This window comes from Orycteropus afer, unplaced genomic scaffold (assembly GCF_000298275.1).
Source record: "Orycteropus afer afer isolate SDZICR_OR568_19922 unplaced genomic scaffold, OryAfe1.0 scaffold00099, whole genome shotgun sequence".
Lineage (NCBI taxonomy): Eukaryota > Metazoa > Chordata > Mammalia > Tubulidentata > Orycteropodidae > Orycteropus > Orycteropus afer.
The window spans coordinates 8,914,780-8,926,738 of record NW_006921686.1 but is presented as its reverse complement, the minus strand read 5'-3'; the positions used below and the strand labels follow the sequence as shown (position 1 = coordinate 8,926,738).

The following is an 11,959-nucleotide window of genomic DNA, read 5'->3' as shown; positions in this document are numbered from 1 at the left end:
CATGCATGGTTTAACTCTAGGGACTCTTGGTTTGGCAGAAGAGGGTGGTGAAAAATAAACTACCTCAGGAACATCACCACTCTCAGCCTCCCATCCCCACAGCTCTTCAGCACTGGGCTGTGTTTTGACCTTCATGTAATTACTGTGGAGGAATGAGACAGATGAGAAAGTAAGGGCAGACAGAGAGGCTCAAGAATATCTAAGAGGTCTTATAAGTTTGCAAATGGTCATGCAAGGCCCAGTGACATCACCACAGACAGTCCTTCATGTTAGCAGAGAAGCAGGAGCAAGAGAGGAGGAAGGAGAGTCAGGAATGGGAGCAGGATATGGAATGTGTGGCTATTTGCCTCCATGAACAACTGCCTCCTTTGCCATGAGACCAGAAGAACTGGATGGTGCCCAGCTACCATTAGTGAACATTTTGATCAAAGCTTCTATAGAAGAATCCTGATCAAAAGGGGGAAAACGCAGAACAGAATGTCAGATTCTAATAGACTCCAGACTATATGGAGCCATGGAGGCTGGAAGAACCCCTGAAACTGTTGCCCTGAGATCATCTTTACATCTTAAACCAAAAATATCCACTGAAATCTTCTTAAAACCAAATAATACTTTAGCTTAACTGGGAAAAAAAAAAAAGTCTGCCTTGAGCATTATGCTTTTTTTAAGATCTATAGATACAGGATCAAATTGACAACAGTGACCTGAAAGATTAGCTAGGAAATTTAGGGGGCCGTGAGTTTATGCTCATGGGGGACAAACAACACAGAAAAGGAGGGTGAGAATGGTTGCATAACTCGAAGAATGTAATCAATGTCATTGAATTGTACATGTTGCATTGGTTTATACGTTGCTGTGTATATTTTCAGCAACAACAAAATTAAATTATATATATATAAAGAAAATCCCCAAGAAATTAGCAGCAGAGCCTGGACTGGAATTCAGGCTCCCGTTCTCCTCAGTCCCCAGCCCGATCTCATTGCTTGTCCTGTTTGGACAAGTGTGACTGACTAGGTGTTGATGGCTGGAATGTGACTTCTCTCAGCATCTCTGGTAATGCTTTGATCTACTGCTTTCTACTTTCAAAGTGTGAGTTTGAGGGTTATGGGGATTAAGACGCACTCCCTCTTCCCTCTCATCCCCCTGCAGGGCAAAGATCTCCTCCCTACTCTGTCTTCCTCAGGAGGTACCTCCCTTTGGCAGAACCCAGTTAGCTCTAGCCCCTGCTTTCTTCTCTCTCTGCTTTCCCAGAAGGAACATTCAACTCGGAAGAATGACATTTGGCTGTGGTGCTGAGAATGCAGTTCTCAAAGAGGTGTGCAGAGCAACCCCTGATGCCAAAATCCTGAGCCCCCATACTTCCAAGCATAGTTACTCAAATGTTCTCAGTCTAAGATGCTGGGAATCTGAGATTCCAAGATCCTGAACTGGGGACTCTGTAGTTCTAAGATCTGACAGTTTTGTAACTGAACACTTCTAAGGTTCTGTGAGGCAAGGTTTCTAGATGCCTCCTAAAGACATGTGCGCATGGATGGACGCGGGCTGTCAAATGCTGCTGTTGTTAGCCGCTGTCAATTTGGCCCCCAACGCATGGTGACGCCACGTGCAATGGAAAGAAATGCATCCCCGTGATCCAACATTCTCCCATAGTCCCTGCCAGTCTCTCTCTCCCTCACCCACCTCATTAAGAGGTCTGGTTCCTGTCCTCCCATCAACTCTGAACCCGACACCAAGGTCTTACCTGGGGGCAGGCACAGAATTATGCCCTGGCACCCGAGGTGTTCACGAACGGGCAACAGTGTGGCCAGCAAGTGTGTGGTGAAATCAGGTCAGCTGCCCACCAGGGCAGGAAAGCCCCCTGGATAGATCTGTCCAGATCATGTTGCAATATACTAAGCTGCTGTTTTACTTGAGAAAGCCGTGTCTTTTATGCATCTGCCTCAAGAACTGTAGGCTAAGCCTAGCCATCCCTGCACAGATCTGGGTTCAAGTACTTGTGTTCTGTGAGACCGCGGATAGAGACTTAAGCTTTCTGAACTTCAGCTGTGTTGTCTGTAAAATGGGCATGGACACCGTCCCTATAGCATAGGTTTGTGAGCTTTAAGTGATGTGTATGTTAAAGCTTTTAGTAAAGCGCTAACACAGAGCATGTACTTAATAAATAATAGTAATTATTATTATCTACAAGATAGTTGTAAGGATTTCCTTCCTCCCATCCCACCTCTGAAGGGTCTCTCTCTTGCAAGTGGACAGGGCCCATAGCGTTTCTTGTTGTCCTCTTGTCCACGGTCTGGTCCTCCTTTGCCCTCAGCTTTCTGCTTCAACTCCGCCCAGTCCTTTAGCCCCACCCCCTCCCCATTTGCCCCTCCCAGGAGCCCCGCCCTAGTACTGCGCTTGCTCAGCGGGGCTGGAAGCTCATAGTGTAGTTTGGTGGGATGGTGGCAAAACCCACATGTTTGGGGGACACATCGATGTCCTTCAGTGACTGCGGGGACTTGAAATGGAAGTTCTGCAGGATGGTGGTAAGGAAGAGAAAGAGCTCCATTCTGGCCAGACCTTCCCCGAAACAGTACCGCTTTCCTGGAGAGGTGAGGTGGAAGGGCCGGAAGTGAGGCGACTCTCACTGCAGCCTCGCCCCACTTCCGATTCCCAGTTAACATTCTCCTAGAGAGGAGGGGCTGGATAGTGTGGCCTGAAACTTTCCTGGAAGCCTTTAATGCTCTCTGTGCCTCGGTTTCCCCTGTAATGAGACAGGGATGACCCCTGCCAGGCTATAGCAATGGGAACGTTAGATGCCCCTTCCTAATAAATATGGCAGCTATGCTGTCATTACCTTCTTAGGAATCTGGGGTCTGTTGTGTGGCCTTGGACCACTCTCACTCTGAGCCTTATTTTCCTAATCTCCGAGATGGTTCGATCACCCCTTCCTTTTTGCCTAGGTGCAGGTCCTTGGTGCTTCGTATTAATGGAGGTTACAGCAGGGTGGCTCAAGGGTAGCTTCTAAGAGGGCCTTCCAAGCTGGAGAAAGATAGGAAGCTACACCTCAGAGGAACTGAACGGGATGAGGGAGGCCCCTGGTGGTATGTGCCATGGTCTGGCAGCAGACAGTGGTCTCTTACCAATGGAGAAGGGCACAAAGGCATCATTCTTCTTAAATTGCCCTTTCTCATCCAGGAAGTGCTGAGGGTTGAAGTCTTGGGGGCTGGAGAAGAACTTGGTGTCTCTCAGCACAGAGCCCAGCATGGGGAACACTTCAGTGCCCTGGTGGGGAGGAGGGAGGGAGATATGATGAGGCTGAGTGGAGGGTGGGAATGCTGGGAGCACATGGGAGTTAAAACCAGAATGGGGGAGTTGGAAGAGTTGGAAAGAGGTGAAAGGAAATGGGGGTATGGGAGTTGGGGGGTCTTCTGAAGAAGTTGCTTTGGAGGATAGGAATTTTGTGTCCCCTGAAACAGGAGGTTTGGGGGATTTGAGGGTTCATATTTCCCAAGACAGGAAGTTTGGGGGACGTGGGGCTCATGCTCCCTGAGAGGAAATTGGGGGATGTGAAGTTTGTGTTTTCTGAGACAGGTTTGGGGGACATGCAATTTGTGTCTCCTGAGGCAGGACATTTGAGGGACATGGATTTATGTCTCCCGAGGCAGAAGTGTGGGGGAGATAAAGGGATTAGAGTCCCCCAGTGGGAAGATCTTTGACTGAGGGAGTTGGGATGGGGGCTGGAAAGCTTCTAAGAATTCAGAGGTCAGAGGGTTGGAAGGCCCTCTGGGCTGGGCAGGACAGTACCTTAGGGAGGAGGAAGTCCCGGAACTTGGTGTCCTTGACAACCCTGCGGGCCACACCCATGGGGATCATGTCTCCAAATCTCTGGATCTCATGGATCACTGCCTCTGTGTAGGGCATCTTGGCCCGGTCCTCAAACTTGGGCTGACGGTTCTTGCCGATCACCCGGTCAATCTCTTCGTGCAGCTTGGCTGAGGGAGGAGGGAGGATGCATTTAGGTATCTAAGGGTTTCATGCCGACTCACAGTGACCCCAGTGTGCGGAGCAGAACTGTCCCTAGGGTTTTCAAGGCTGTGACCTTTCCGAAGCAGATTGCCAGGCCTTTCTAGTGAGGTGCCTCTGAGTAGGTTCAAACCACCACCCTTTCAGCTACGAGTGGAATGCTTTAACTATTTGTGCCATCCAGGGCTCCCTGTGACATGGATGTAGACCATTCAAAACAGGCCAGCCATACATGTTGCTGGAGCAGAGCCTGGTGGGCACATCTGTGGCAGGATCATAGGGGAGGTGCAAGGGGGCTGAGGGGCTGGTTCAGAGCACGGGGCAGCAGGTACTATGTGGGCTGAGCACCGGAGCTAGAAGTTCATACATTTGCATTATTTCAATAGCTAGTGAAACTCACCTGGTGCCTGTCAGCTGAACAGCACCCTTTCTCTGAGCCTCAGGGAGTATCTAAGGGTTCAGGGATCTGGGAGAGATGGGGGTGCATTTTAATGGGTTCAGAGAATTTCTGAGTCAGAGATAAAGCTCCTTCCAGCCTCACCCTCCACATCTGGGTGCTTCATGAGCAGCAGGAAGCCGTAACGCAGGGTGGTGCTGACGGTCTCAGTGCCCGCGAAGAAGAGGTTCAGTGTGGTCAGAACCAGGTTCTTCATGTAGAACTCCGTGTTGGGGTTGTTCTTCTCCTGTGGGGAGAGGGGGTTTCAGGCCAAGCCTGCTCCCTACTCTCGAAGGACCCTTTAGGGGTTGTCCCTATGGACCCACCTCTCTTAGATCCCTGAGGGCTCATTTTCTTTAGACCAGAAGTGGAAGGGGGACCCTAGATCTGCCATGCTTTCTCCGGTCTCCAGGTTCTGTTGGCTCTGCCTGGCTCACTGCCTGCCTTTGAATCATCACTTTTTTGGGCAGGAATATTTGGAAAGAGAAGGATAGAGAGGGATGGTGAGTGTGAGAGAGGGACAGAGATGGAGAGGTGGACTGAGTCAGAAATCAAACCCGATTTTCTGAGACATGGAGTTGTAGTGACGGCATCCTAGTCCTTTCACTGAAAATCCTGAAGTTTGTAGTGGAAGACTCTCCCCTTTTGACACATTTACCCTGAACGGCAGATTCCATACTGCCCATCTGCACAGATGGGAGACTGACATCTGGACAGGGGTGGGGACCCTACACTGTCACATAGTAAAGCCAGGTTTCCAGTCCCTACAGGTGTCTGCTAACCAAGGTAAGAAAGCATGGTGGCTGAAAGCACCAGCCTTAGGGTCGAGAGACTAGGGTTAGAGCTAGACTCTGCCACTTCCTGGCTGTGTGACCTCAGGCTGTCTTCTCCAAGCCTGAGTGTCTTCATTTGTAAAATTGAGGTCACAATGGAATGTCCTTCAAGGAGCTTGCAAATGTTCAACAGGCAAATACTATACCAAAAACCAAACTCATTGCCACTGAGTCGATTGCAACTCACAGTGAACCCCCTTTGGGTTTCCGAGGAGGTAAATCTTTATAGAAGTAGATTGCCCAGTCTTCCTTCCATGGTTTGAACTGCCAACCTTCTGGTGAGCAGTCAAATCTTAGGCACTGTGCCACCAGAGCTCCTTGGAAAATACTATAACACACTTAAAATAGTGGCTGGCATCTGCTAGTGCAATTGAAAAAAAAAAACAAAAACTAGTTGCTATTGAGTCAATTCCAGCTCATGGAGACCGCGTGTGTTTCAGAGCAGAACTGCTCTCTGTGAGGGTTTCTGTGGCTTTTTCAAGGCTTTTCATGTGGCCCTTTGAAAGCAGAGCACCAGGTCTCTTTACCTGGAGCCTCTGGGTGGATTCGAACTACCAGCATTTTGGTTGGTAGCCCCATGCTCAACCATTTGTGCCGCCCAGAGGAGCCAGTCGTGCAACAGAAGTGCACCAGTCATGACTCACGTGCAGAGGTTGTGTCATGGGTGAGGGCACAGTCTGTGGAACAGTGGTGGTTAGTTATAATCGGGACTGTGGGGGTTAGTATGATGAGGGGCTAGTCTGAATGGGCCGCTGTGCTCCTGCTTGGCCTGACTTCCCTCTGCCGGCTTTGGAAACCAGCTCTCTCCCCTTTGCACTGGCTGCTGGGATGTACCTCCTGCATGCGGATGAGGAAGGAATCGATGAAATCCCGTGGGGAGTTGGGGTCCAGCGTGTGCTGGTTCTGCTCCACCTTCTTGGCTATGAAATCCTCTAGCCCCTGCAGCTCCTTAAAGGCTTGCTGCTGTGGTCCTGGGAGGTGTTTCATTACTGAGGAGAACATCTCATAGAGCTGGGGGTGGGAGGACAGGACAGGAAAGGACACAGCAGTCAGTGGGCAGGACCCGATGGGAGAGGAACCTCGTCTCAGGGAAGGCAGGCACTGGGTTCAAGGCACTTGTCTAGGTAAACACCAGGTATTTTAGGTGAGGCTGCATGGAAGTATATACCTAAGTTTTCAGGTGGGTTAAGTGTGATGGTACCTAACCAAGAATTTAGGTGAAATGAATTGGGGCACATATCCAAGTGTCATATATTCAAGTGAGGTTGGGTTGGGAGGTACCTGTCCAGGTGTTTAGGCACTCAGGTGGGCTAGGGTGGAGACACTTGTCCCCATACATATCTGGTAGCATAGTGCCTAAGGCACCTGACTGCTAACCAGAAGGCTGGCGGTTCAAACCCACCAGCCACTCCTTGGAAGGAAGGTTGAGCAATCTACTTCTCTAGTAGAGATGCTGCCTCAGAAACCCAAGGAGGGGTCGCTATAAGACAGGGCCGACTCGACGGCACATAGCAACAATAAGAAGGGGATGTGCACTGGGGGCTTCTGTACAGGTGCTCAGGTATTAACGGCGGGTTGGTTTGTGGGCTACCTATTCATGTATTCAGATATTTAAGTGGGCTGTATAGGGTGTACCTCTGAAGGTGTTCAAGTGGAATGGATTGGGGGACACTTATTTGGGTGTTCAAAGAACAATCTGTCCAGGTGTGCAGGGGTCTTAGTTGGGGTACCTCTCCAGGTGTTCAAGTATTTAAGTAGGTTGGGTAGGAGGCACTGTCTACATACTGTAGGGGGCTGGATTGGGGACACCTATATAAATGTCAGAGGATTTGGGGGGGTTGAATTTTACAGCACTGGGGATTCAGTGTTTAGGGATTTGGGAGGTGGGCAGGGTAAGGAGCACCTGCTAGATATTAAGGTAAGTTGGGTTGGGAACACCTGTCTAGGTGAGTGGGGTGCTGAGTGCATATATCTTGCTTGCAGGCTCTGTTTTGTTTTTTTTTGGGGGGTACCTGTTGCGAGATCCAGGTATCCGTGAAGCCTGGGTATTGGCCCCCTCTCCTGAGTTCTGGTGCAGCTACTCAGCTGTCCAGGAGTATGGGCTGGTTTGGAATGGACCCTGTCTTGAGGAGGTGTTGAGGCATCGACCTCCGCGTGGGGGAGCTGCTGGCAGGTTGGGGTAGGGGCGTGGTGGGGCCAGGCTAGGACCCGTTACCTGTCCCGTGGAAGTAGCTGTGAACTGGAAACTTCCCAGCATCATACGCAACAGTGACAGGAACTCTTTGTCTTCATAGTCAAAGCGGTCCCCGAAGACGATGGAGCTGATGACGTTGGAGACGGTGCGGCTCAGGAAGTAGGTAGGATCGATGAAGGCGCCTGGGGGGCGGGGCCGGGAGAGAAGCGGGTTGGGGGGAGTCATTCTGGGGTCTAATGCTAGTCTGAGAATTCCAGGAGGACGGCACTGAGGTGATGAGACCCGAGCTGGGAGCCCAGGCGCCTTTCCCCAGCCTGGTCCCCTGCTCGGGGCCAGAGCGCGCCAGTCCTTCCCGCCCGGTGTTTCCCTCCTCCTCCGCGCGCACTCCGGTCGCCTCTCACCGCGCGTGCCCCGGAAGGTCTCGATGAGGAAGCCCGCCTCCTCCTGGATGCGCTCCTCGATGCCGCGTTTGCCCACGCCGAAGTCCCGCAGCGTGGTGATGGAGAAGCGCCGTAGCTGCTTGGCACGTTCACCGTTGCTGAACGCCACACCTGGGGTGCCAAGGGGTGCGGAGGTCAGCGGTGGGGGCAGGCCACAGCCCAGACTTCTGAGAGCCCGGGAGAGGGGGGCGCAGAGGGAGTGAGAGAAGGATGCAGAGCCGCAAAGAGCGCGCGCGCGAGCGAGAGAGCGTGAGCGCGCGAGACGCAGAGAGAAGAAACAGAATCAGAGAAATCAGAGATCGAGTTGGAAGAACGGGAACAGAAGAGACAGAGGCAAGGCAGATAACAGAGAAACCGAGAGATGCAGAGATTCGGGCTTGGAGAGAGAGAGGCAGGTGAAGGAAAAGGAGAAACGAAGTGTATGGAGAGCTGAGAGGCTGAAACAAATTGAGAGGATTCTAAAACTGAACTGGAGAAGGGAGAAAAGATCGGTTGGAAAGAAAGAGAGGCAGGGTCTGGAGGTTGTTACCAGAGACAGATGCAGGGGATTTGAGGCAAAAATAGTGGAAGAAGGAGAAGAGAGAGGCAAAGAGTGGGAAAAAGACAAAGGTATCCTGACGTGTAGGGAGATTCTAAGGGCTGCGCGGTACCCAGAAAGAAGCAAGGTAAGCGCGGGCTCACTTGTGCTTGCTGCCTGATCTGTAGTGAACAGTTTCACGTGGGGTTTTCAGCTGTGAAACTGCTCAGCACAAGTAAGCCCGTGCTTACCATGTTTGCTGGGCACTCTGTCCCTGTCAGGGGTTGTAAGTTTGAAGAGGCTTTGTTTCTGTAGGAAGGTGCTGTGGCTGGGAGAGAGACACCAGCCATGCCTAGAAGCAGAATCCTTGATGTGGTGAGACACTGGAATTGCTCACTACACATTAGTAAGGGGGCACACGTAAGCCCATGCTTACTTTGCTTACCGGGTCATCTGACACTGGCCAGATGATAGCTTATAGAGAGAGAGTTGAAGACAGACAGACACGGAGATACGGGGCTGCAGGAACTCTCAGGCAGGTTAGACCTGAGGGAGAGGTTACAATGAGCAGGGACGGGGAGCTGGAAGACCTGAGGGAAGGGTCTGCCACAGTCTGAAGTGGGCAGGTGAGTTGGGGAGAGGGGTGGTAGGGAAACGGAGGCCACTGGGTCTGCTGCCCACATTCTCCCACTGGGGTCCCCTCACCGTAGCCTTTGAAGAGCCAGTCGAAGGTGGCCTGCTCGCCTCGTCCACTGAATTCCTCAGCTTGGTCCACCAGTGCTTCCTTCACTGCGTCGTATCCACACAGTACCACGATCCGCCGGGGCCCCAGGTGGACCGTGAACACGGAACCGTAGCGCTTGCTGAGCTGGTGGAGGTGGGTGGCAGTGTTTAGAGGGAGTGGGCCTTACCTCTGAACTGGCTCTGTGCCTAGACCCCACAGGCTGGCCTGTCTCCCTCCTGGCTCTGACAGTAAGTGACTGAGCAGCCTGAGATCTGCTCTTTCCTGATGAGGCCTCTGAGGCTGAACCTCCCAAAGGCCCCTGTCCTGGGACTTTGGTCCAATTTGGTCAGTCCCCTGCCACCATGTCTTCCCTCATCCCTGACTCCGTTCCACCCATCACCCGCCTCATGGCACCTTCATGAGAGAATTGTACATCTGCTCTGTATTCAGGTGCAGGTAGTTCCCAATAAAGGGCAATGGAGTCGGCCCAGGGGGCAGCTTCCCCCAGAGCTTCCTTTGTCGCCAGACAGACGTCAAGATCATGACAGACAAGCAGGCCAGCAGAGCCACCAGAAGCAGCCCCGAGGCCAGCATGGTGGCAGTGAGGGTGATGGTCAGATACGGATGGCTTGAAGTGGTTTGCCCTTATATTGCATGAGGGAGAAGGGCAGACCTTTGTTCTGATTGTGTAATTGTCATCTCATGTCCCGATTACACGCCCCACCACCATGCACCCCGCCTAGCTTGGGACGCAGCCAGCCAGGGAGAAGGGTAAGACCTCAAGGGAGATTAACAGTGATGGGGCCCCAAGATGAAATTTGTGGCACCTCAGGAAGGGGCACCTTGGGGCTTTGGATTTGAGGGAGAGGGGAGATAAACCCCAGAACTGAATATTTTGGAGTATCTGCATAGGGGAGTCCCTCAGCTCTGGATTTGGGGTCTCAGGGTGGATTTGGGGGTCTTGGAAGAGAAGACTCCAAAGATCTGGATTTGAGGGTGTTAGAATGAGACAGGATGTCTGGCTGTGGCTTTGGGTTTTTTTTTTCCCCTTTTTGGTGTGGAGGGATGTAGGTTTAAGGGTCTTTGGAGATATGGATTTGAGGGATATGGATTTGAGGGTCTTGGGATGAGGAAGGATCTCAGAGTTAGGGATGTGGAGTTCCTGGCAGCCAAGCAGTGTCCTGGTGTCAGCCTTTGACCCTGGATTTGACCTTTTGTCTTGGACTCAGTGTTGTCTCTATGCTCAGAATTTTCACTAGAAGCTCAAAGTGAGGCCAGGGTGGGTGCCATAGAACCCCCCCCCCCCCACTGTCTGTCTCTGGCTGGGAAAGCAGGGAGGAGGGTGGGACATCAGATGCACATTTCAGTGGAATTTTCCATGGGGTGGGAGAAGAGTAACTCGGGCTCAGTGGCAGAGTGACTGGCTAGGTCTTGGGAAATAACACCTTCCCGTATAGTCAGTGGTGCCACTCGGGCCATGAAGATGGTGCAGATCACACCGAGTGACAGTGTCAGGGAGTGACACCAGAATGACTCTCTGTAAAGTTTCATGCAGTGTTTCAGCAGAAATTTATTATTTTTAATAAAAATACCCCTGTTGTAACAACAAAAACATTTTATGTAAGCCCAGCTCATGTGTATCAGGATACCGAAAAGGCTAAAAACTCTTTGCACACTCTTGAGCCTTCTAATGAGTTGGAGTCAGAGCTATTTTTATTACCCAGTGACAGTGATCTTCAGATCACTCGGTTGCTCTGCACCTGTTACAGGCATGTGCTGCTGTTTTCCTTGCTACTGGTGTTTTCATAAGGAGCTCTGGTGGCCCCGTGCTGAGGCAGTTGGCTGCCAACCAGAAGGTCACAGTTTGAACTCACCAGCTGCTCCACGGGAGGAAGATGAGGCATCTGTTTCTGTAAAGAGTTACAGCCTTGGAAACCCTATGGCCACTATGAGTTGGAATCGACTCAATGGCAGTGGTTTTGGTTTATGTTTGATGTTTTTATAGTCACTGATTTTGTCAGATTTTCTGGTGTTTTAGCTACAGTATTGCGGTAATCAGTATTTGTGACCTACATCAGTACTCTTTTTTTGAGAATAAAGTAGTATTTAAAGGAAAAGAAAGAGAAAAATAAAATTAAAAAAGGATCCTGTTCAGTTACTAATAGTGTTGTAACTAATAATTCAATGTAGAAAGATTTTATACAACGATTTTGTTGTTCATATTCATATAACCTAAGAAATACTACATTTTTTTAAAAAATTTTATTTTGAGTTGGGTGAAGATTTACAGAGCAAATTCCCTTTCATGCAGTTCACATGATATACTTTGTCTCATGTCATTGACCAAAATTTACAATGCAACAGCTCCCCTCCCACTTCCTCCCCATAGTTACCTCTTCCCAGTGTCCATCCCTGCATACTCTTCTGTGCCCTGAGTTCTCTCCCTGTGCATAAGCAGCCCTTCCTTCTCCCTTGATTGTTCTATCCAGGGCGTGTGTCTACTTGAGGTAAATGTTTAATTCACATGCCTGTACTTTGTTTAGCTGGAAACCACAGGAGTGGCTTCAATTCCAGACCTGCAGGGCAGCTAGGGGCCATAGTCTCAGTGGTTCCACCACGCTCTATTGGACCAGCAAACCTGGTCCCCACCTTCTTCTTTTTTTTTTTTTTTGCCTCCAAATGATTTTGAGTTTTGTTCCACATTGTTCTCCCTCTCTATGCAGGATCTCCTACATCCCTTCCAAGTGGATGACAGTGGTAGCCGGGCACCATCTAGTTCTTCTGGTCTCATAGTTGTTGTATAGGTTGCAGAT

At 50.6% G+C, this 11,959-nt stretch overlaps 1 protein-coding gene across 1 annotated transcript; it reads right to left on the bottom strand.

Annotated features, from left to right (window-relative positions):
• Positions 1-2,398: 2,398 nt before the first annotated feature.
• Positions 2,399-9,740, bottom strand: LOC103198761 (cytochrome P450 2A13). Its single transcript, XM_007942968.2, has 9 exons — positions 9,561-9,740; positions 9,128-9,290; positions 7,867-8,016; positions 7,487-7,647; positions 6,106-6,282; positions 4,544-4,685; positions 3,784-3,971; positions 3,120-3,261; positions 2,399-2,580 (listed from the first exon to the last, which is right to left on the bottom strand). The coding sequence occupies exons 1-9, from the start codon at positions 9,738-9,740 to the stop codon at positions 2,399-2,401; spliced, it is 1,485 nt and encodes a 494-aa protein (XP_007941159.1).
• Between the last annotated feature and the right edge of the window lie 2,219 nt (positions 9,741-11,959).